General features: G+C 29.1%; 1 protein-coding gene across 2 annotated transcripts in view; it reads left to right on the top strand.

Annotated features, from left to right (window-relative positions):
- LOC106689181 (transcription factor hamlet) overlaps nt 1-26,965 on the top strand; it is a 217,656-nt gene that overhangs the window by 106,271 nt on the left and 84,420 nt on the right. The window contains exon 1 of one of the 2 annotated variants that reach the window (XM_014434046.3): nt 21,775-21,895. The exons of the other annotated variant lie outside the window; for it this stretch is intronic. Within the exon in view, the coding sequence (XP_014289532.1) occupies nt 21,889-21,895 (7 nt within the window). The 5' untranslated portion in view covers nt 21,775-21,888. Of the gene's footprint in view, nt 1-21,774; nt 21,896-26,965 lie in introns of those variants that run through there. 2 annotated transcript variants of the gene reach the window in all.

Below are 26,965 nucleotides of genomic sequence, written 5' to 3'. Positions count from 1 at the left end.
ATTTGATTTTACATTAATAATCTTAAACTATTTTTTTAAATAATAAAAAAAAATCAATCAACAAAATTAATGAAGAAGATAAACATAAATATTAAAAACAAAGGACAAAAGCAAATCTAAGCTAATACCTTGTAGCCAAGTGAGGTGCATGGGTCAGAACAAAAAAAGCCAACACATTAGTGAAAATATATGATTTTTAAAAGCAATTAACAATGACATAAAAATGATAATAAGTTATTAAAAGAAATTCATAGGTTTTTACTGCAGTATAAATTATTGCAAGAACTAATTGTGCAAATAATTTCAATTAGTGACCTTAAACAAATAGTGTAAGGATATCGATGTAAAAAGCAAATAATAACAGAGGAGAAACTCAAAATCAAAATAATCAATGATAATAAACTAAATTGTAAAGCAAATGAATTTCAGATACTATTCAATAAAGTTAATAAACTTTAAATGTAAAAAATAATGTATATGAGAACAATGAATAAGGAAACTTAGTAAATAATTTTAGAATAAATATCTGAACATAGACGGTTATAAACGTCGAGGTGAAGAATATTTTATCATTGAAACATTAATAAAAATAAAAGTTTTGAAGTATAAAGGCTGCTAAGTAACACAGACAAAAAATAAAAATCAGAAAATACAATAAATTGGAACCTAAAAATAAAAACAAAATAAATTTATTCAGTTAGTCTCTTGGTCTGTTTCATGTGAGAGTTTTCTCTTCTGTAAATAAGAATAAAACAAAATAGATTGTTAGTGGCAGAAACCATTAAAATTATGGTCTAACAAATATCTCAGTTCTACAATAACCAAAAAAAATATGAAATTTAATATAGGCCGGGTTAAAAGTTAACACAAAAATCGAAAAAAAACAAAATTACACTTGACGATTTATAAAACTATCAATATTTCGGAATTAAAGTTTTTTTTTTTACTTTAATTTTAAAAAATAGAGTAAACATTACCGTATAAACCATAAGTTTATTTTAGAAAACACGTTTTTAGATGGTCTAAGTAAATTAGTTTCGTTTTATGATTTTTAAAAAGTATATTTGCTACATTTTAAACAAGACAGATTTACTTACTTTAAGACAAAAATTGCATAAACATTTACTTCTACAAAGGATGCCTGAGTTTGAAATGCACTGTAATTACAGTAATATGATAAGTTGATCATTGACAATTTTTATTATTAATTAAGATAAATATCGAAATTTTGTATGATATGATGCTATGATGTTATTATCAAGACAAAATCATTCAAAACAAAAAAAGTATGCTGTTAGGCACATTCAAAAGCATTAACGAATCATATCCAAACTTACTCCAGATTTCGAAGATGTTCATATTTTCCGTTATGTAAAATCACAGATGTTTTTATTTAATTAAAATTATTTAATCATTTTAGAATGCTAAATTAATTATTTTAAATTACTGCCACAGTCCCTCCGAAGTATCCTCGACCACCTACTAAAATTGTTTTGTTTTTTTTCTTAATGATAGATTTATTTATTGATAGATATTACAATCTGCCACACAGTTGTGGGGAATAGGTAATAGTTATGAATGATCTCATACATACTAAATAAAAAAAAAATAAAATAAAATAAACAAATAAAAAAAAGAAAAGGGAAAAAAAAACCTCTTAAAATATATACAAACAAAAGAATAGACAAAATGAACATAATCAAACTATCTGTATGAAAAATAAATAAATAAAATAACATAATGATAAAATAATATATACAATACCTACTAAAATTATTTTTAAATTTATGAAAATATTAATGCTCCTGTCATGAATGTTTTAAAAATCAAATTAATTAATTCGTAACACACACACAATTGTTTTTAATTAAAAACCTATATTTTTATAGCATTAACTATATTTCTGTTTTTCTTCCTAGAATTTTAATATTTTCTTCATTTACTGTACCTACGAGTCAATTTAATTCAGGTTATTATGCATGTTAAACATCTGATTTTCCATTCTAAAGCCTCGATTATGATGCAAATAGCAAAGCGTGTTTTATAAAATGCATTCTGTTTGGCGTGAAAAATAATATTAAATAAAACGTAAATGCATATTTAGTTGCAACAGCCCTGACACGCAGCTTTTGGTGGTTTGTTTCGTAAAATAGTTAAATACAACAAATTACAGCGATTACCGATTCTCGTATACTATAATTTATAAATAAACTTAATTTTACGATGATAGTTGCAATGTGAAATGTATTTGAAAAATAAAGAGGTTTTGAAAATAAAAATAAATAAAATGTGAAATATATTTATACTTCTTTGGTGATATTCAAATTCAAAATTCAATATCAAATTCGATATTGACAAATCTTAATTGATTTAAATTAAACCAGTCTATAAAAAAATATGTTTTCCTTAATAGAGGAAAAAAAACCGTTGATCGTGTTCCTGACAAAATCCTATTCTTGTAAAAACATTTAGTCTATAAATAGTTCTTCCGTATACCCAACAACACTATGTACATAACTATATTCTTTTACAACACCCTGTCACATTATAAAATAATGTTATTTGTAATTGAAATATATATTACACTTTGAAGTTGGTGTTTTATTTAACTAGAATTGAGTTAAAAAGTCTTAATGTTTCAATTCTATAGGGAAATTATCTAAAAAGGTATATTTATGAAGACAGTGTTATTTGACAATAAGGTGGATGAGTTGTACAATTGATATTTGTATTTATTTTCCCCCTAATATTATAGTCTTCAATATATAATATTTTGTATGCTGGTGAATGGATATTTTGGAATATACAAGTACTATAGAGAAGAAAGACTATTTTGTGAATAATATATGATATTTATAATATCATAAATCATATTATTTTATGAATAAAATAGAAAGGTTATTTTAGAGAAGAAAGATGAAGTTATTGCTTCTTTTAAGCAACCCCTTAATAGAAATGTAATTCTTCCTAGAGGATGCATAGAATCTCCACATTCAAATCAAACTCTAGCTTGTACTGTTTAATTCTTAATTTAATCAAATAGGTAGGGAATAATTCACCTTTATACTGTCTGAATCTCTTGAATTTATTTTGTCTAATAAATTAAAGATAAATATACGTCGATAGCTCTAGTGCGTAGTCCTAATATGGTATTCTTTTAAAATGGCCAACTATATTTTCAGGTTTATAGCCAATTATCCCTATAGTATTACTAGCAGCTTAACTATATAAATTATTAAAATTAAAAGGATTAAATTTCGCGTATCTTTGTTTATAACAAGTGTATTTATGGATGGATTTATCATCTTAGATTTAAGAGTAAATCAATTGTTACTTGTCTGGAATGTCGAGTGCTAGATGTAGTTCAGAGCATGTAGGTTTTTACCTAGAAACCGATTTACTATGAATTTATTTAAAAAAAAAAAAACGTTTAGTTTCTTATGTTTAGAAGTATAACATTTATTAATTAAAAGTTTTTACTTTTGTTTATTAGTTATTAGTTCCCATCAAAATTAATTTTTTTGGATTATAACATATTTTTTCAACAGCAACCTAACATTTATTGTTTGAAAACGACTCATTTTTTGTTTTTACCAGGCCTGAACAGCAGAAACGTTGAACGTCTTTGAAAAGTAGGCATTGTATTATTTTAAGACCACAACATCGTAAGATCATTTTATTGAATAAAACACAATAAACTTTTTGTCAATTTTTCATTCAGTGCTAAATATAATGAAAAATACTTATTGTGCGAAAAAAAGTATTAAGTACTTGACCCATATTAGAACTAACACTCAACAGTTTTCGAAATATTTTTGGAAGAATATTTGGTGGAACATGATTAATATACATTAATTTAGCTTCCTTTAGCGCAACTGATTAATATCTTGACATGATAAAACGTAAATTGAAATTGAGTCATATCTCAGGCCAACTATTTCACGCAGAGAGGTCTGTTACGGCCCATTTGAGAGCAAGTTAAATCCAGTATAAAGTAGTTTATAATGAGGATAAAAGCAACATTTGCCATTATATTTCCTAAAATAAAATCATAAAATGTTGATTTATCATTGTAAGGGAAAAAAATATATGTTTAAAAAACTATCTTGAAAACTATTGGACGTAAAGTAGTAAATAATAATTATTATTAATTAATTATTTATAATAATTATGATATAAAAAAATGATTTTCATGATGTTTAACAAAATAAACTCACAAAATGTTATTTTTTTTCTGTTTTTGGAAAATATAATATAGGTTTAATTAGGTGACTCCTTCTTAGGGATTATTGAACATAATGTTCTCTAGTACGACTCAAATTGAAGTTTTTGACATTTCAGCTACTTGTTACGCTTCAGGCGTTATTTAAAATAAATCTAGAAATATACAAGGACTGTTTTGAATTAATTAAAGATAGGCATCCTTAGGGTATCGCACTCATATCATATCCGTACAATTACAGGAGCTATCTGGGATCAGAGTCTTTATCCGGAGGTTAAGATGGGCGGGACATGTAGCTCAAAGCAATCCAATAGTGAACTCTAGTATAGTAGGCAAGAGACCACTTGGGAGGCCAAAAACCAGATAGATAGACAGAATCGACAAAGATGTGAAAGAGTTGCATGCAGCAAACTGGAAAGAAGTTATGCAAAACAGGCAGGTGTGGAGAAGGCTCGGTCGGGCAGCCAAAGATCTACAAGGTCTGTAGAGCCAACCGAAAATAAAAAAAGAAGAAAAATCTCAGGGAGTGATAAATATTTTACAGTCATGTTTTTCACACATTTGATATTCATATAAATCCATTGACAGCTATTAATTTATCTGTATTTGTAGGTACAGTCAAATTTTAAACTATTTTTACTAGAGTAATATTAGTCTATAAACTTAAGCTAATTGGTGTCAATGAAGGATAATATGGATAAATGAAACTTTTTTTGGTCCTTAGTTCAACTGATATCATTAAACGGAGGACCTGAAGAGGTCTTAGTGAGGCTAGGAGCTTTGTCAGCCACAAATTATTCCTCGAAGAGTCTGAGGGGGAGTTCTGTTTACCCAATCAGAGAGCGATGTCATAAAGGACTCCGAGTACCGTCGAGTGGAGTCACAATTATCTGAAGAGAGAAGAGTTCGTTATGCGACTGTTCTATTAAACAGTTTTCTCGGAGAATTAGGCACGAAAGGAGGCGCCGTGGGGTGCGACAGCTGCCGACAGACCCTCGAGGGAATATCTCCACTTCTGTCAATTCTTCGAATATATTGTACAATCTTTGGGGTATTATATACTTTATAATACTGGGGTATTATATCCAATGCTATAAACCAGTTATAGTTATGTTCGATTCATAATATTAGTAGTGAAGTCCTTATTATTATTTCTTTAAGAAATTGATTGATAATATAGGTACTTACTGAAGGGAAGGCAACAAGTAATATAAATTAATTTTTCAATAGAAGAAAAAATTGTCCAAAAACGTATTAATTCATATTTAATTTTTTTGAAACAAAAAGGAATGTCAGCTAATTACATAGGTCAGTACAGACCCCTCAGTATTTTATCTAGTTATTTTGTATCCTCTTATATTCTGGGAATTATTTTTCATTTTTTTGTGAATCGCTGTTATGTAGGTAATTACCTATAATTTAATGTTAAAAAAAGTTTACGAGTATTTAAAAATAAGATCAATGGAACAAGCCACTGATGAAAGATAGGATCCAAAAAGGTGTATTTCGTATGGATAAGCAAATTTTATCAAAATTTGTTGACAAGCTGATACGAGAAAAACAATAAGTCACAGAAATTAATATTACAATTAAGGAAAAAACAATTTGTGAAAGCTTATAAAACTAGATTCAGTTATTATTATTTATTTTATTTTTTTTAACCAAAATTAAAATTCTAAAGGCAGCTTTCTCAAGATATCAATTTCCACAACCCTTGAAAAAATCATAAAAATTACACAAACGGTTCAATTGATTATAAACAAACATAAATTTGACTGCATATCGACAGACTCAACAAAACACAGAGTGTCAAAAACGTAAATTACGAGTAAACAATTTTTGTTCTGAGAATATGATTTTAAAAATTTTCAGCGTAAACATAGAGTTTCTTTTCCTTTTGTAGGGTAGATTTCTTCTGGATTTTTCATAAAACTACCGAGGTTTATAGTTACACCTATAACTGTATTTCTCAGGATTCTAAGGATCTGAGATTACTTTTATTAAAATCAAAGTTTGTATGTTTAACTCATATTTATCAAATATTGTAGTGTCGATGAAGGAAACATCTATGGTGCCGTTGGATTCAGGACAAAAAAGCCTTTTTTCTCATTTTTTTAGCTCAGTGAAATTCAATAAAAAAGAAGAAAGGCATTTTAAAAATCTGCTATGAAGGGCTGTACTATATTAAATAATAAGCTGACTGAAGGAGGCGGAGACGTCGGAACTGACAAGGATGCAGCGGAAACCGTGGCACGCGCCAGCAGATGTCCTCCACTTCCTGGTCTTTCTTCGGCTTCTGGAAACCTGATTACACCCCTCGAGTTCTTTAGCTCAAGACACCCTCTTAGCCGATTCATATCTGTGCCGTTAGCTTATTCAGGCCGCTCATAATTGATGGCTGCAGTATGTAACGTCTTTGCGAACTGTCGCCTAGCTCTGGGGTACGAAGTCTTCTTGCCCATTCTTGTTTGGGACGAGATTACCTATATCAAGTCAACAAAGAAATGTTCTCTCCAAAAATTCTCGTTCAATAATGCAGTAAGGAACTAGTTAAACTTAAAATCAGAAGAACTACACAGCACATAAAATTACCTCATAGTATGGGAAAATAAATATCAACCAATGATATGAAATGGCTTCAAGCGAAGATTGGAGGGGAATTTTACTCTCTAAAAAAAATTTTGGATATCCTCAGAATATAATTTCCAGATATCTTAGACTCAGATATTTGGATAAAAATCACTGAATTCTGATTTTAGAAAGTTCCAACGTTCCACACCTGTTAAGAACATATACCTTAGAATACTGATTAGAACTTATACCTTAGATCTGGCTTTGATATATTTTCTATTTTAATTTATTTCATCAATTTTTTTTACCTATTTTTATTTTCATAATAATGTGGTTTTTGGGCAAAACTGAAATTTTAATCTTAAATCATTATGTACCGTTATTTTCCTGGTTGAGCAATTAAAAAAGTACTTAGGAATATTTAGGAATAAGTCAATGCTCTTCTCCGCATATTTTATTATTAAAAGGTCATTCTATTATAATGAACTGGAAGTATAGGCTATTAGGTTCCCAATAGAAATGTTGAGAAGCTATAAAGTTCTTTAATGGTTAATTGGTAAAGAGCGAATATTACTTCGAATCCCCTTCCACTTACGCCGTTTAAATAACTTATCTCACCTACAAAATATATACTCATGATGAATACTACAGTATTTGAATAAAATACTTTTATTCAAACACTACATTATAACTTTCTCGAAAACGAGGACTCGACGCGATACCTTTTGATGTTTGTTATAATTTAATTAATTTGGCCATCGGTTCAATCAGGAGCAGATTTATTTTATTTATGGATTATAAAGTGGTAATAAACAGCTTCGGTTATCCTGTTGTTGTCTTACTATGGATATAAATTTGCGCCAGACAAAGCTGACGAAATAGAGGAGTATTTTATCAAAGGTTACATATACATATAGATACATTCAATTTTGGGAAATTATTATTAAAAATCATTATGGGAGCAGCTCATATATAAATGTTAATTTTTTATTGAAAATAGGTAACGTGTATCGTAACGTGTATTTGACGAGGGAAAATTCAAATTTTGAAATAAACTGACTTTTTTTTAGAATTTTAATTTGTCAAAAAAAAAATTGTGAAATGGATATATTAACTTTTGATGAAATTTTTCTAATATTTTATAAATTGTGCAATTTTCCCATCAAGAAAATATATATTGATTCAATAGATTTGCACGACACACCTAGATCCTTAATGTCGCTTCGATTTAGGTCAATCTGGAAGTACAATATGCGATTTGGTCGTCCAACTTTTCCAAACACAATCAACACCAAGCACAAACAAGTTGTACATATAAGCCTCTTAACACTCTTATTTATATTGAATAATTTTTTACCTTAAGTGAGCATAAAGAAATCTCACTATATAAGATCCTCATTATACTGCTAAGAAACAACGATTTCACTGTTTTTGTCAATCACAAACAGTAGAAAATACTTAATATTTTTCATCAAAACATATATAGCCAAGAGTTAAAATTAAACACTATCAGTGTAGACGAAGAGGAGGAGAATGATAATTTTAAGAAAGGAGGGTATCAGCTCCTCATGTCTGTGCTATGCTTCCGCCTTTAGATATGGCGTTGCTTCATAGACTCCAAAAGAATGTAGGGCGATTTCTTGTTTTTGTTTACAAGAGATAGAATCAATTAAAATGATGACAGTTAAGCGAAACCTCGCTGATATAGTAGTCCTGGTCTAAAAAGGAGGACATTTTAAAATTTCATATAGTGTTTTAAGATCTATTGATATATCTATATATGGCTGTGTTGAAAATTTTTAGATTACTTAATTTTAGCATTTTCAACTTATGCAGAAAAAACAAATTCAGTGGTTTTATGTGCCCTTCGTTTCTTTGAGCATTAATCTTGATTTTCTGCTATGTAAGAAAACGTAAATCAGGAGTTCCCCTGGTAGTTTATCAACGCACGTTCTGGCTCATTGTATTATAGGCAAGGTGAAAGGGAATGCAGTTTTTAATTAGGGTGATTTTGAGACAAACAGTGAAAATGTACAGTAATTTTAACACATAACAGTCGATATATTCACGTCATAGTATATTTTACGAAGGCACCCAATTCAGCCTCGAGGAGACAACGACCTGGCCCTGGGAGGCTTCTAGAAAGAAGAGGATTAGGAGAAGACAGAAATCAATCTTGAGATGAAGTTCGAAAGATGCTGAAGAATGACTTCATATTTACTAGTAAGATTACTATACCATGTGTAGTATAATATAATACCATGACCAGTCTGCTAATAGTACCAAACTCCGTATTTCATAAGGTAATTGAGGGGGTATATCAATAATAATAAACCCAGGATCTGATAACAATTTATAATATGATTGAAGAGTAAAGTGTTTGTTGAATTTTGTTCATATGAGTCTTGGTACTCAATAGCATTGATGGGTTCTTTCGTAAATTAAATACTCTGAAATTCAGAAGGAATCTTTATAGTGAGTTCTTGTACAATTGTTGTACAACGTTGTAGGAAGTTTATTTCTTTCTTTTTTTTTTAATTTCAAATCTTAACATTACTCACTTGTCCTAATATCAGGAGTAATACAAAAGAGTACCCAGCAGAACTTTTATCTTGGACTTCATTGTAATCAAGTAATTGTGTTCGTTTAATGTTCTTCCTGTTATATTTTTAAAGATTCAGAAAAAAAACGTGTAAGCAGTTTGAGTAGATTGTCAAGGACATTCGGTTCATTTTGAAAAGCAGGCTTGAAATCGTCGTTTTGTCTAAGATATGTTCATGAATGCGTACAGTGTTCGAATGATATTTATTTTCTGTTATAAACGAGTTTGTAGGAATGCGAATGGGTCATTGCTTTTTGATCTATAAATTCCATGGACCTCCTGGGTCCACCCAGCATCATAAAGTGGGTACTCTTAATTAGGTTTAAAGCGATCGAGCGTGATCACCTCCTTGCACAACCGTTGGTATAATAACACTACTTTACAAGTACTACAACCCAACCCACCATAGGCAGTTTCAATTCATTTTTTTAATAATAGAATTTAATATTTAAATAAATATACATTTATTCAGTTTAATAAATTCAAACTGAGAAAAACGAACCATGATCACGATCTTTAGATCTAAAACTATGTATGATCTTTCTTTCTTCTAGTCCGCGAAATAGTTGATCCAATTAAAAAAACACATCCATGATTCATAGTTCTACTGCTGTTATCCAGAACAACCAGGCAATGAAGAGATTCCCTAGGACACGGGCGGGCTCCTGAAGGCCGGTGTGAGACAGGAGGTGCCCCAGGAGACCTTGAAGACCCCTACTAAGTCTTTGGGGGCCAGCGGAGAGGAATGGAACCCCATCTACTTCAGTTGTCCTTGCTCACATCCCTCTTTCTTGGCCCTCATTCCACCTCGCCGCGCCATAACTATAATCTAAAATAAATAATAGCACTGACTTCATTCTTCTACCTTTAAACCGGCCGACTTTTAAACGGCTTTTGTCGATGAGATTGCTTGGAGTAACTTCAGGACCAAGGACCATGGGTACACAACGGATCTAAGCTCTATGCTGGGTAAGAGATACTCAAAACATCTTAAAATCTCTATGTTAGGAACTAGCTAGGTCTGTAGTATTTCAATGAAGTCTATTAATACAATTAATGCAATAATAGCCAAATAATCGTGAATATAACAAATTACAATTCATTAAAATTGAGTAGCATTTAATTTTTTTTCAGTAATTACACACAAAAAAACACAGTAATAATACATATATTCATGATCAATTTATTACATTTATTTGGAAATGAAAATTTTCCATTTTTTAATTTCCTGTATATTCTACAGTTCTAGTACAAAATATCTAAATGAATATTGACAAAGCATCAAATCTTGGACATGTCAATTATCTGAAAATGTTTACAAATACATGCTTGTATTTTGTATATTTATTTATTTATTTTATTTTATTTTATAGCAGAGCATGATACTTATGTTTCTTAAAATTTGAAATGCGCTATTTCATTTTATTATCTTCATGTTCATATCACAACTACCACATTCTAGAGATTACCGTTGAAGTATATCATAAATATTTTAGACAGAGTTGAAAGATGGAGTAAGAACATATCGATCACGAAATATGAACTTATTTGATCAATTATTCTTTCTGCTCTAGAATCTCCAAAATTATAGTTAAAATTGAATTTACTTCAATTATTCTGTTACCAGCATTATTTTATGTCCTCTATGAAATTGAAGTCAGTTTCTCATATTTTTAATTTATTTGATTACCAATCCATTAGGGCATAAAACAATTTAGTCTTTCTTGATTCAAATTTCTGTGGTGTGGTGGAAAAAAATTAAAAAATTTAATGTTCATTTATACTTTTTAAACTGGAAAACCCAATCAAAACACAATGTTCGTATTGTAAAATGTTAATATTTTTATGGTTATTCTAATAGGTATACATATATACAAAGAATGCACTTCATTTTCATTTTCCTTGTCACATTCAAATCTCTTTTTTCTGCTATATATTGATCTAATTTAGTTCTTTCTGCTGCATAGATGAAGGAAGTTTTAAATGTTTTCAACCTCCTCCTGGAAATACTGATAATATTACCGGTCTGTAAATAGGTCCAGTAAAGTTTTTGTTTATAGCCGATACACACAGGACATTGCGTTATATGTAGTACAAAGATATTGTCTGGAATAGTATAAAACTTTTTTTCCAAAAATAATTTTTTTTTATTATATTTTTTCCCATAGGTCCGAAAATGCCAATAAGGAACATGGGTGAACCTATCTTGAACTATTAAAGCTTAAATGAAAATATGAAACCTTATAAAAACGTCATGTTGAGACCAAGGACAGTTCCTTACAGCGTATAAAAACTAAGCACAAAAAGAACATTCTTGTCACTTCTTTAAAGTTTCTCTGTCATATTGAATGAAAGCTATTGAAATACTTCAAAATAAAATAAAGTATTAACCGAAAGGGGAGAGAGAGTGAAGACAGACATTGGAGCAAAAAGCCGGAAGAGCAAGAGACCGTTTAGGGCTGCCTAAATAGGAAGAGGGTGGATAAGAGTAGGTCAGATGGGCAGATTGCAAGAGTTGTCTGGAACAAAGAGCCTCTGGAGCTGGAGAGGGTGGTTAGGCCCGCACTCCGCGCGTCTTGAGGGCATAACCGCAGGAACTTCCATTAGCGACCCGGGTCTGTGTCTGTCATGGGTATCACAGGACTCCTGAGGGATATTATTATTTAGGTTATAACAAGGAATCGTAGGATATTTCTGAGGATGGAAAGCATAGGACAATGAATATGGGTAGCATAAGTGATATCGTGACTATAATAAACATCACTATAATCCTTTAAGTACCAACCGAGAGTACATGTACCAGAACAATTTGGTTGGCTCCCCAATAGAAAAAATACATAGGCAATAATCTTGAAAGAATATGATTCCCTTAGAGATTAAAGGGTTTACATTTAAAGCTATATAGAATCCAAATAAGGAATACAAAAAAAATCAAATCCGTACGTCCAATATCTGCGGCGTTTCTTCAAAAATATCAGGTCGATTTGGTTTTTAGTTTTATTTGAAACCCAAATCACAAAGTCATTCAACCCATGATGATTCTCATACATAACCATACACCTATTTTAAATGTTTTATTTTTTTTTTTTAAGGCTTGATTTAAAATTATATATATATATATACTAATATAATTAATAATTTATAAAAATAATAAACCACCTTGTAATTATTTGCACCAAATGTTCAGTTGTTATATGAAATTAAATCATTTAAAATTTATTTTCAGATAGTATTCTCTTGCAATGCGAATGGTCAGACGCTTCGTTCTGCAACGATATACAGTTGTTGCCGATTATCTCAAATCCAATGAATAACTAATGATGATTAAGAAATAAACCTAATATCTTAAAGTTATGGGCTATAAAAACATCCCCACCTGTCATTTAAAAAAAATCCTCACAAAAATATTCCGGCTTCTACATATTTATTTATAAAAAAATACATAAATATAATTATAAGTAAAACAAATAATTATTAATTAATATTTCGAGAGCTGGCTTGTAAAAAGGAGACTAATAAATATTAACCTAAAACGGAAACGCATCATTTGTATTTTACAATGACATAATATTAAAATCTTTTACTTTACTTTATCTGTTAGAAAAATTAAAAGAGCTTATTAGATTTTAATACTATAATTTCATTCTACAGATTCCTATTATTTTACGTTAATATCTTTAAAATACTACTGGTTTCTCGGAGTTATGTGGGATTCTTCCGTATTTCCCTTTAGATGAAATTATTTTCAATGTATTCGGCATAAATCTATTTTTTTTTTTGGTTTAAGATAAAAATGTAAAGGAAGTTTTATAGAATTATTTAAAAAATCGAAGTTTTCTTGTGGTTTCACCTAATAAGGTGATTTTATAGGAAATGTTGCTGTAACACCTTAGGCCTACCCCTAGCTTAGATATGCAATGTCAATTTCTTATGATTTTTCCTTTTGAGCTAGGCTGTACACATAAACGCCATTTTGTGAGTTAGTTATTTGGATTCAAGAAGTTTCAAAACGTCTTTTCCTGTCAAAAAATCTAATTCTAAATTATTCACGATCGAAATATTTTCACTTACTATAAATTTCCTATAATAGTAATCCTGGAATCATTTAAGCCTGTTTGCCAAAACAATAATACTAAAATTATTAATTATCTATTATAATTAATTAAATTACTGTAGGCTGTATTTAATTCAAATTAACAAAGTTTGGGCTACTTCAAGCTCAAGTACATTTAAGAAAAGAATTTGCATACTTGATGATTCATAATATTCTTGATTAAAATATTTTGTTAAACCATAAGTTATCATTATTTGAATATACTTCTTACTAGTAATTTCTAGAACTCTATGTTTAAATTAACACATCTTAAGTTATTTCAGTTATATATTTTCATAATCATTATCTATACCTCTTTAGTTATTTAACTAATATTTCTTTCGTACGACATTTCTATAATTATCAGTGATTTTTTCCTTCAACTTAAAAACCTAATATTGAGTTAACGGTATTGAGAAATTTTAACACATTAAAAATCATACAAAAAATATAGAAATATATTTGCAAATTCAACTTAATTGCAATACTTGATGAGATCATAAATAATTAAAATGAATTTGAAGATTCAATTTACATTTTCAATAGTAAAATCAGAAATAAGAATCCTGAGATTGACTAATCATCTTCAGGTGCATTATTGAAAGAAACAGATTTTTTTGTTAATTCCTTGTACTACACCTAGTGTTGACTGATCGTTATTTATTTATTTTAATAACTTAACATTGAGTAAAAAAACTCAGATTTATAGAAATTCTGAACATATTAATAAAATATGCATAAACTTGAAGAACCAACTTAAATTCCTATATCTGATAGATAAAAATAGATTATCACACTATATTCTGAACAATTAAAATGAAAATTTATACTATGAGAATTGGACGATTCAGTTTAAATTTTCAATTTGAAATCAGAAAAAAAGCAGAACTAGACAACCCCCCTCTCACCACCCCCCCGCCCCTGAAATGATAAGAGCTATCAGAAGGGCAGAGGTGTGGAGATGGTATCGCTTCTAGACCGGACCCGCTATTGAAATGCTAAACCCAATCCCGCCTTTATTTCTTCACCTCTTTATCGGATAGCTCCCGCCCTTTCTTATACTAACTCAATGTCCGAGCCTGAATAGAAATGGTTATCAATGCTATCTCTGATAGCCGAGTCTTTTATGGCTGTCATTAAATCCAATAATTGCTATCGATATATGTATGTGAACTATGTCAAATTTTATTTATTGAGTATGGTAATTCCAGTTGGTTTTCACGTTTAATTACATATATTTTGTATTTTTTATCTGGTGAGTTTTTTGTAATGTAATTCATCATCATATTTATTAATAAAAATTTCGCTTTTTTTATATAACTTAATTTTAGGGTATGAAGGAGAAGAAAATACAAATTAATAAGTGTAGTACGATAAGTTAACTAAAGAATTACTAATGTAAAAATAGCGTTCTATTAATTAAAAGTATAAGATATATTCAAATGTGGGCAGCAAATAAAGACAAATAAACAAAAACTTGTTTATTTGTGCCGACGTTTCGACCCGAATTTCAGGTCTTCATCAGGGCTTCTAGTGTTGTGACGTGTATGTGAATGGTAGTTAACACAACTGGGGTCAACGATGTGATAACAACCATTCACATACACGTCAGAACACGAGAAGTCCTAATGACCAGAAATTCAGTTCGAAACGTCAGCACAAATAAATAAGTTTTTGTTTATATAACCATCTTCTCCTCAAAGATAATTTGACTTTTTTCCATCCTTCCATAGTAGCCCTATTGGAGGGAGGTTTATTTATATATCTTACAGATCCCATGCCATAATTATCTATATTATCAGTACAAGAATGTTTTGGTGAATTTTTACTTAAACATTAATGATGAACTATAAAATAACAATACACACTGACAAACCAAGTCAAAAACGAAACGAAAGAAAACAACAAAAATCTGGTGCAGTGCGTGCATCACTCAACTTTCACTTCTTTTTATATATCTAAATTTCATCTTCCTGCTTACATCCCCAAGTTTTGTGTAAATTGGTAGACTAGTGTTGAAGTTCAAGCTAGTTTTGTATTTTAAAAAATAAAATTAAATAAATAAATTAAGATCAAGAAAGGCTTCATTATTTCTTATTTTATTTAATTATTTTTATTTTTATACCTCAATAAAAATTCGAATTTTAGTGTTTCTGGAGAGGAGAATAACCAAAAATATAACAGTTTAACAAAGATAACAAAGCTGGAGTACAATCAGGAAAGTTCTTTTTGTCCGAATCGGATGCTTTATTTATAAGGTTCTATAATGTGACTTAGAGGTCCGAAGTATTCCAATTAAGCCCTAATGAAGGCTAGAAATTCTGGCCGAAACGTCAGCACTAATAAATAAGTTTTTTAATTTATTTGTGTTATTCTCTGACCGAACCATCTTCTCCTCATATATAAAATTCTTCAGTATTTTGAATTTATTCATAGTTTAATGTTGTATACGATGAAAATTGTTTATTTTTTAAAAAAAGAAACAAAATTAAAGGTGCTTAAGAGAAAGGATGTTTTGAAAAATTCTCATTTAAGCCTTGTCTAACTATTTCAATGAGAATAATACCTCATTGATATAATATAATTAAAGAGAATTTGATTCTACATCGACGTAGTGAGTTTAATTAAAATGGTTTTTGAGAAAATCGAAAAAAATGAAAAATATAATATATAAAGTGGAGATATTTTTAAGATTAAGTTCAGATATTTTCAAGTAAATCGGTGACATGAGGGCACTTTTTTAATAAGTTATCTCTAAGTGTGTAGAACAAACATTGGATTTCATTACATCCCTTTGGTGTTGCAAAATTTAGCCCTTTAATTTTCTAGAAGTTATTGATAACTCGATTGTACGTCATCATAATGAAGAAAAATTAATGAATTAATATGAAGTGTAGTACGATACTAATGAATTAACTAAAAAAAAAAAAGTTCATTTACTATAAGCCTATGACTTATTATTGTGCTTGAAGTTTTTAATTCATAAATTTATCTTACGTCCGACTTCATAAACATGGTACACTACCGTTCTTCTATATTGTCAAATGGTATACAATCATCTCAATATGTTATATTACTAAAAATTGTAAAAGGAAAATTAGTGAAAAGTTGTAAAACTTTGCGGTGCAGTGAGGAATTAAATTTGCCATAAAAAAATAAAAAAAAAATTTTAAAAAAAGAGAATTTTACTTGCTTTTTTTTGCATTTTTGAATATATGAAAAATCAAACAAATCCCTCCTTCAGTCGCCTTACACCTTCGGAGGTACCTCAAAGATGGCAGAATTTGAGTGATAATTAAACTTTAGTTATAGATTTAATGTAGTTCGTTAAAAAAATAAGTGGAAATAATGAAAAGATGTTTTAAAAAACCTCATTAAAATGCAAATATGCCGTAGAGTAAGCTTTTCCAGGAAAATGTAATATTCAAAATATATTACTGTTGATAGTTTTCGTGGGAAAAAAGGGATAATTCAGAATTTTCATCAAATCCACCTTAAAATTGTCATGTAAATGTTAGTAATAGTTGTATTGTACGAAAGTGATATAAGGAATTTATAAGAGTTAAACATAAATTGCTATTGAACTGTCTAATATGAGTTACAGTTTGTTTCATCCACGTTAAGTAGGCCAAAAATTATCTTGCTTATAAATCCAGTATTAGGATTGGATTAACAAGTGAATCCTCATTTTCCTATCACTGAAATTCTTCTATTTTCTTCCTGAGCAAAGTCCTAAAGGAGTCAACCTCGGACGACAAGCTCTTCACGGCTGATTGATGGCACAACTCTCAATATTTTAGGATCCCCCGCCACAACGGAGTCCTTTCTTTAAGAACCCCTCGTCTTTTGAAAGGATTTCTTCGGAAGGACCTCAAATGACTTTCTGTCAGCCCCAAGCTGGCAATTTATTCATTCATTCTCTATGCAGATCATAATAAGTCTCTGACTCCTCTTTCAACGGGTCTATCTTTTATTTATCTACATTTACAATATTTATTCTTAAATATTTGGCTGCTCTGTTCCTTCAGTTTTGATACTGTATAGTTAAAAATTCATGTATGAGACTCATTGAAAATAAATAAATAAATATAATTCCACGAAATTATGAAACCATACATATTTAATTTTTTTCTTTTTATTTAGTTCATGGAAGTCATCACATAATTTATGTGCGATATTTAAAGGAAAACATGTATATAAATAACGGACCTAATTTTCTAATTATTAATAAATTAATTAATTAATTTTTTATTTTATAAATACGTTATGTAGATACTCGTAGCAAATGGTCATACCATTTCAAAATCTGCTGGGGTCAGTTATAAACATTGTACAAGTGGATTTGTTATAAATTGATATTTATATTATTCTCACTATGGAGGGCTTAGAGGGAGGGCATACAGTTATTCTTAATTAAAAATATAGATATTACATCATTGGTCAGTCAATAAAAATTATCCAGATCCAATTCGTTTTGTATAATATAACATAATAATTTTCGTGTAATTTTATATAATATAATAACACTTACACTTATACTATAACACCACGAAGGGATAGTGTGTCTTAGTAGAAAAAAAGGCCCCTTGAGAGGGTTTATTAAACTAATTATAAAAAATATTTCTTGTTTGGATTACAAGACAATGGTAATGTATTCCTAAAAAAAAACACCAAGTTTTTAAAAATTCCAAATTAGAAAAACATTATACAAAATATTTTTATTGTAATAAATAATGATTTTGTTTCATTTGACAGAGGAACATAATTTATTTAATAACAACGAATAAAAAAAAGCAGACTGAAGACTATTGATACATTAGTCTATTTAATTCAAAGATATAAATAACGTGCCCATTAATTAATTATTTTTTTAATATATAAATATTTACGAGCTGACTAGCTGACCATTCCTCATGATAAAGATTCGAGAAGGTAGCCCGTGAACCACAAAAGATATCTGAAATACGAAATGCAGAACTGAGGTTGATGATAAATTGCCGTCAGTGCCGGAACGAGAGCAGCACCTGCTCCATCCGAAGCTAATAACACGCAGAGGGATCTTTTGGGGGCTACGCTATACTGTCTACAGGGGATGAAGACTGACGGATTATTATTGATTTCCTACATATGTATATATATATACAATGTCTATATATGATATATTATATAGTCAATAATTTTAATGAATATGTTTAAAATAATTTTAACACATCCTCTTCAAAATCTAAATTACAAGATATATTAATAAACAATAAATATTAATATAATTTTAATATCGACATTGCACATTCAAACTTCAAATTAAACATTAATAATATCAATATTAAATTTCATATTTTCTAAAAATAAAACAAAAATCATATTATATTTCATGTTACAAGTAGGCACCTTATTTGTAATAATTCACCTTTCTTATTTAACTATGTTTTTCTGTAATTCATAATTTCTATATATACTTTCATCTTAATATTTTTAAATATATATATATATGAATTAAAATAATTTTTTTAGTCTAAAAAAATTGCTCTGAATTAAAGATAGAAATCTGAATTTAATTCAAGATGCTATAATATAAAAACACGGTTTTAAATTGTGAATTTATTTTAAGACTACTGTTTTTCAGGAAGAATAAAATAATTTGATAATAGCTTATAAGAGGAATAAAGTTATTTAACCATGAATCATAAAGCGACGATAGTTTATAAATTCTTGTTCGATCCTTATACTTGAAATCTCTCAAAACGCTAACCCAAAGCTTAGGCTGACCGTCTTTAATTCAGGTTAAATTCAGAGAAGTTCAGAGGACAAATTAATAGTAAACAAATTAAAAAAAATCAGGATATTAATTCGACACAAATAAATATCAACGTTAGCAGAGAGATATAATCCACATTTAAAACTCGTCGAATGTGTTAGTTTGAAAATCATGATTTCAGAGAACAATATCTCTTATAACATCCATTTCAGGAGATGTACGTCTCTCTGTATTAATTTTTTTATTTTTATATTATCCTGGATTTACATAGGACAAAATATAAACTATAATCATAATACACTGGGGTAGTATGTTAACATTAAATAGTGAATCTATGGAGTTGCATTTTTATTTCAAAGCAATAAATTATATAACGGTAAGCAAAATAAAGTCCATGCAACATGCGTTGGTAAGCTTCAATGATGAATTATTTTTACAATTGCGTATACCTGCATCTTCAAAACTGCTATAGAATTTTTCTAAATTGTTCTAAGTAATTCCCTATTTTCAGATTCCTTTTCAATATTAGGCATTCGAAAATTCCTAAAAAAAAAATAGTTATGGGTGCAGGGAAAGAACTCATGCAGTTGTTGGGATATACAAAAATAATAGAGATGTCGACAAATGCAAAATATATAAATACAAAATCTATCCAACAATAAATTATCTGAAGCGGAGTATATTAAAGGAAATATAATCATTTATTTTATTTTTATTAAGTAAGTTGTTCACCAGAAAACAATATAAAAAATGGCAAAATATCAAGAATATATTTTTAACAATCGGTATAGGGTAAAGAAGCATATTTAGTTGTTTTATAAGAAATATTAATATGAATTAATTAATATGAGCTAACATATGCAAATAAAGAATTTCCACTGAAAACCAGTTTTTCAGAGCAAACCTTCGATTTTTTGACGTGACAACGTCTTATAAATCATTTTGCGGGATGCCATGTTAGAAAAAGTGTCCCGTAACGGAAATTGACTTCGTTTAACATATGGATATTATATCATATGTATAAAAATTAATTAATGTATAACCAAGCAAAAATAAATATCTGAATTCAATATGTGAACTGGTTTATTATTCCAAATATATAACATTGGATTGATTTTAATTTATATTTATGTAATATTAGCATAGAGTATACGTTGTCACGGAAATATGTCTCCTCGGCGCTTCGTGCCGAGGCCTACACGGGCACGGTTTTTTTTTTTTTTAATTTTGATAATTGACATATAATAGCATTGGATTAGGTAAAAAAAAATTGCTGAAGTGTGACAGTTCCTAGAACTCTCATTTTGCGATTTACACTTCTAAACTAATTTTGTTCCAAAAACATAGCTTTTTGAAATATTTTTTTTACTATTTAATCCAATTTTTCTACAAATAAGAAATTGGTATGGAATTTGGAACACATCTTTTCGAAAAGTATGTCAGCTTAGAGAATTCATAAAATATCGTGTGTTTCATCTATCAAGCTGCATTTGATCCCTCCAAAAACTAATTTTTCATTACGTGATTTCGATTCTTTTTTCGATGAAATAAGTCTTCCCTTCGTGAATTACCAACAAGTCATAAAAGGTGTTTATAAAATGTTTTTACCATAAAAACCAGTCAATATTGACCCTTGCTCGTAGAAATTTTTATTTTCCAGGCATATCCCCTGTATATCGTTAAAAATATATTATTGAATTTTTACCTAACTTCTTTTAGAGTTCGAAAGCTAATTTATTAGTATATATATAATTATCTGTCCAAATACCGATTGCTCAAAAGATAACCTTACAGATCTGTATTTGTTGTGAAACTATTGCTCGTACGTAAAAAATAGGAATTGAAGTAATGTCAATTTAGATCCGGGAAACCTGCCAGGATTGAAAAAAATATATAAGATTCGAAGTTTTAATTTAATATCTTTTCTTCTTAATTTTTAAAAATATCTTACTTTTTTATTTACCCTCCATTAAACTGATCTAATACAAAAATTGTTGCCAAGTTTCGATTAACACAAGGTAATAAAAATAAATTATTATGGGAACATCTTAGAATTAAATCTATAGAAATGAAATTATATCTTGTTATTGTTTTTTGTTTGGCAAATTCTGTTTATTTAAAAAGAAAAGAAGAAAAGTATATATTGTTTGCTGAAGAGATGATTATTGTTCGAGAACTGAAATATTTAGTTCATTTGTTTTTTTCAAATACATACCACAACAATATACAAGAAGCTTAAGTAATATTTAATGGCAACGAAGTGACCAGTCGATAACTGATACGATTAGTCAAGGAAGGTGATACTCGAGGCATTTTAATTTTACGAGGGAGCTCCTGAGTGACTTCTAATTTATATGTAAAGTACTATTTGACTGTCATTTAACGCTCTGGCCGCATCTTCACCGTTGGTGGGGAGTAGAAGAGCGCTTCTTATTGGGCCAAAGGGTGCGGGGTGGGGGTAGACCCTGCCCACCAGTCACGCCCATTCCCAGCTTCCCAGGACCCAGAGCCAGCATTTAGAGCCGGTGCACGGTCGTGTTTGGTGACATCCAGTGATCTTGTTAAACCTCTGTACCAGATAACAACTGTCGTGCGCGTTCGTTCCGTCGCCAAGAGAGCAAGGAGAGCGAGCAGACAAGGACATTATGAGAGGTGAGTGATATCACGACACTATCGCTGGCGTGACTTGTTGGTCGAAATCATTAGCATAGGCGACGAGCACGAAGCTTAACTTTATCACAATTGCTTCCCCTTTTCTTCCTTTAAATTTAATATCTGTGTCGTGAGCTCAGGTTAAATAATGAGTGAACTGATTATATTCTGTCCTTTCACATTTTTTTTTATTATTATTATATTCAAGGATATAAAAATTCGTGAGAGGAAATATGCTAAACAACTGGACAGTTAATAAATCTTGTTTTTTTTTTCTTGATTCGCTGAATAATTGATATCTGATAACTTTTTTTTTTCTCAGTTTTCATTGATTTTTCTTTTATTTTTATTAATTATTTAATATTATACTCTACATCAGTATATGATATATGTTCTATTCCACTATAAATTTTTACAACCAATAAAAAATATATACTGAAGACACCTTCAGTAGAAGATGAGGTTCTACTTCATACAAAAATTTCATTCCCATTTGATGACATCAATTTATAGTGCCGTTCAAAGTTGATTAGAAATTACTAGAACGGCAAATCGTTAATTTTAATATATCCTTCAGAAACCTTAGATGATTCAAGGTCATGTAAAGTTAAATATTCCTTAATAATTGTGAAAAATAATTTGTGAGAAATTTTATTCGTTTCTAATCCACTCAATGTTCACTACACGTATTTATGTTTAGTAAAATAGGATGTATATTCGAAATTTAGTCTGAACATAATCTTCTTTTATTATTAATAAAAAGTTAATTAAATATTCATAATCGCGATTAGAAGAAGACACGGGCTGAGAATTCTCTTTACTGATAACAAAATTGGATAAGTGCTGATACGTTGCATCCAAAATTTCTTATCAGTGTGTTATCAGAGTCTTACTATGGAATCATGTTCCGACTCTTTCCCTCTCTTATCAAACTGCATGTGCAAGACTTTTTTTCTTATATTTCCGATAGATATTGGACGACTATAATTTGAGTTTAAAATAAAGTACAACTTCAGTCATAACTGACAAGGATATTGGATTACTATATATTTAGCTAAGTCAATTAGTTTTGAGTAATTAAATGAATAAATAATAAAGAAAAGCGTAGACTAGACAGGAAACGGAAATAAACAATAGTTGATAAGACCACACCTCTCCGTGACAAACAAGTAATCTAGAGTTTAAACTTTAATCAAAGTACCATTTACTATAATTTCTATCTTGTATACTTAATTAGTTAATAATAGAAGTTACTAATTTAAGCTCTTGTTAATTAGGTAAATTAATTATAAATTTTTTAATTCGGGAAAGTAAATTTATATAAGTATATACTCAACACTACATTATCAATTTGTTTAATATTGTTTTTTGCAAGAAATTTTTATACTCTTAACATAATTATAGCAAAAACAGTCATAAAATTAAAAAAGAATTTTTTTAATTTTAATTAGTAGATGTGATATGAAAAAAATATTATGGCTGAAAATAATATATAATATTTATTAATATTATAATATAGATTATGAAATTCTGCATATCAACAAGATTTGGTCTATATTACTGAATTCAAATAAAATTCACTTTAAATTTAAACTTAAAAAAAAAAAACTAGTTTAATACTCTCTTTTTATTAAATTATATAATATACTAAAAGTATAAAAGAATAGCTATATTTAAAATAAAATTTCTGTTTTAGGTGCATTTATTTAGTACATAATTGTGTCTATTCTTAGTTCTTATAAATTGAATTAGTATTAGACTCTTATCTATTTACGGAAATGATTAATACAATTTTAATGAAAAAGTAAAATCACGAATGAACGTCAATAATATCAATATTACTGTCACGCTAATTCAACAGTAATACAGATACAGTGATTACAGTAGCTGTTATTCAGTCGTTAGTGCTTTACAATCGGCTAGGGGCTTCTCCATTCACCGCTTCGTTGAAATATTCATGAAGTGAGCCCTCTGTTTTCAGATTTAATTAGGATGCTGGCGAATTTTCGCCCTCTCCAAAATTTACGAGATCATCACTTTGATTCCTAATTAGTTCCGGAACAAAGTAATACAGTAATTAATTAAATATTTGACAATCTGCTGAATGCCGATTCTAAAAGTAGTCTGTGTTTAATGATTAAATTGTCACCCTTCTAGTGTAGCTGTTAATATGAAATATTGATGATATCAGTATCAATTTATTGACATATGCTACTGATAAGGGTATTAGTGATTATTTTATGTATGACACCTATGACATGCATGTTAACGTAGAATATTGTATCCCATAAATATAAAGGTTCTTAAAAATTAATTGATAACTTTTTTTATTGCATGAAGTAGTGCAAATAAACTATTTTATTTATTTAAAGATAATTTTAAACCGATGACCATAGCTACATATGTTACAAAGATGATTTTTATATTTAAGGTATCAATAAATATTAATAAAGTATCTAACGATAAGATTAAATTTATAATTGGAAATTTTAATTTATTTTATTTAGTATTTATAGGAAAGTTAAATTAATTTACTGAATAGTTAAATTTATCCCATTAATTTACCTGATGTGTATATATAAAATTAAATACAATAACCAACCAACTATCGAAAAGGAAGATTTCAGATTGATTACGCCCGGAATTCCTTTCTGATTGCTGAACATTATGCAAATATCGACACGTTTAAAAAAAACATTGATTTTATGTTATTCTCTCATTGGCGTTTTCGTCCATTACCAGCATTTGCCGAAATTTTTACAAACACGAAATTGGTACACCATTGTAGCATCTAAGTGCTGACTAAAACAGATGTTTCTACTCGTCCCCCCCCCTTTTTTTTTATTTATTATAAATAACATGTTAATTATTTTCTTTATTAAGTAATAAATTAGGAAACATTGTTTCAATTATTCTTAAAAGCAACGGTTTAAGCTTTCAACTACGCATAATGTCTTTAAGTATTTCCAAAGTTGCTCTTTCAGATTTAGAAAGGGTAATTTAGTTCTTAATTAGACAACTGAGGAGCAGCATATATATATATATATTATATGTAACCAAGTTTGTTTGTTTGAAACTGTCGGATCAAAGGTAATTAATTTTTATGCGACAAAATATGTTCCCAGAGATGATTACCAGAGACTGTGCTAGTACGTTATTGCACTAATAACAGTAACACACAAAGGGATAACTTACCCCAAAAAGCAACAATGTTGGGGACACCCCTGTGCTCCAATAAATCCCAGACTTCCTAAAGCGTATGGTACACCCTCTGGAATTGAGAGCCCTTATCTCATCTGGACATTGTAGCCCTACCATTAAGGAGTGTATAGCTCCAGACCTGCTCCTAGATCCGGAGTTATGTTGCCTGGGGTGCTGGTGATAGCGTGGGCATGCTCTGTCGGACCTCTCAAGGATTACCTGAGGTTACTCTGTTCGCCAATCTAGTCATTGCGGAATCTATTTCTTTGAAGCCGGAGGATGTTTAATATCGTACTAAGTCTGTTTTATCATACAACTTAAAACAACAGATGAATTTCCATATCATTTGTCTTTTTTTTCGGAAAAACATCATTATGACTGTTGCAATGGGTGTAAATAGAAAAAAAAAAGGTAAATAATTTACTCTTTAGTAAAATAATTATTTATCGGGACAAGTAATAAAATTAAATAATACGTTTAAGCTAATAAGCATAAAGGTGACTGAACAGGCTCATGCTAGCTCGAGCTTTTCTAGCTTATGAAAGCTCATTCACCCTTTAAGAAAAAAAAAATAAAATAAAAACTACCAAGTTACATTTAAAAAATACAAAACAACAATGAAATAATTAAAAATAATATATTAATTCATGAGGATAAAACTTATTTGGTGAACAATAACTTCTAAGATTAAAAATAAAAGGTGTTAAATTCTTATTTAGAAATGAAAGTAAAAATAATCTAATCAAAACAAGACTCATTTACACGAGTATCTAAAATTATAATACAATATAATAAGCGAAATAAATATATTTTTATATTATAGGGATCCCCTGAAAACCCACCAAGAGAAAAAAATTCTTCAACCACAATTCAAATTCAAAGCTCATTTGGAATTCATTAACCTCATTCAATTCAAACTTTGAATTATTATTGAATATTTTTAAAAATCATAAGAATATTTATCTATCTGACACATTTGAGAACAATTAATTATAGCTACTTAAGAATAAATTTATTCAATATCTGATGTTGATTATGCGCAATTTAGGACAATAAGAAAAATCGACTTGATGGAGAAAAATCAGAAGGCATTAGATAATGTCAGTTTACAACAACAATTTTGAATAATTTATTTATATAATGCTATATAATACGGAATTGAAGAGTTTTCACATTAACACACACATCAAATTGGCAAGTGTTGATATCATTAATAGATCCATAAAAAATAATAATAACTGTTTCATCACAAATTATGGACAAAAAAGTAAACGAGTCAACTAGCTCTGACTGACCAGACACAGGGAGTTAAGTGATTAATCATAAATGGCTGGATATCGATCATGGGGCTTCTGTGACCGTTCGAGATATCGGAGTTCACCCTCATTCCTATACACTACAAGTCATATGCCCATTGACAAACAAGTAATTTCAGACATAAAACCAAACAAAAATAATTGTTTACCCTTTTTATTTCAATATATAGCTGTCTAATAGATGAAATGAATGCTCATTCATAAAGATAAGTAAATAGTGTTGAATGGAGCTAAACTACTAATAACTGTAGTCGTAACGAGTTTTTACTTTTGTATACAGATGAGTCAAAATCGAATTATAAAAAAAAATAAATATTTACCGAATTTCTTTCTAAGAGAAAAAGCCGCCATAGATTAAAGTCGGAATAATGACACAAGCCAAAATATTTACAACGTACAAAAGTACAAAAAAAAAATATTTTTAATTGTTTTATCAATGAAATGATTCATTCACAAAACTAAAATTCTTATTAGTCTATTAATTGAGTTGCAAAATATTTTGTATTAAATTCTTATTAGCATATAATTCCAAAAATAGGCAATCTCATATATA

Source organism: Halyomorpha halys, unplaced genomic scaffold (genome assembly GCF_000696795.3).
Source record: "Halyomorpha halys isolate HHAL.00 unplaced genomic scaffold, Hhal_1.1 Scaffold1291.1, whole genome shotgun sequence".
In the NCBI taxonomy this organism is placed as follows: Eukaryota; Metazoa; Arthropoda; class Insecta; order Hemiptera; family Pentatomidae; genus Halyomorpha; species Halyomorpha halys.
Note: the sequence above shows the minus strand (reverse complement) of the source record. Positions and strands in the feature narration are given on the sequence as shown.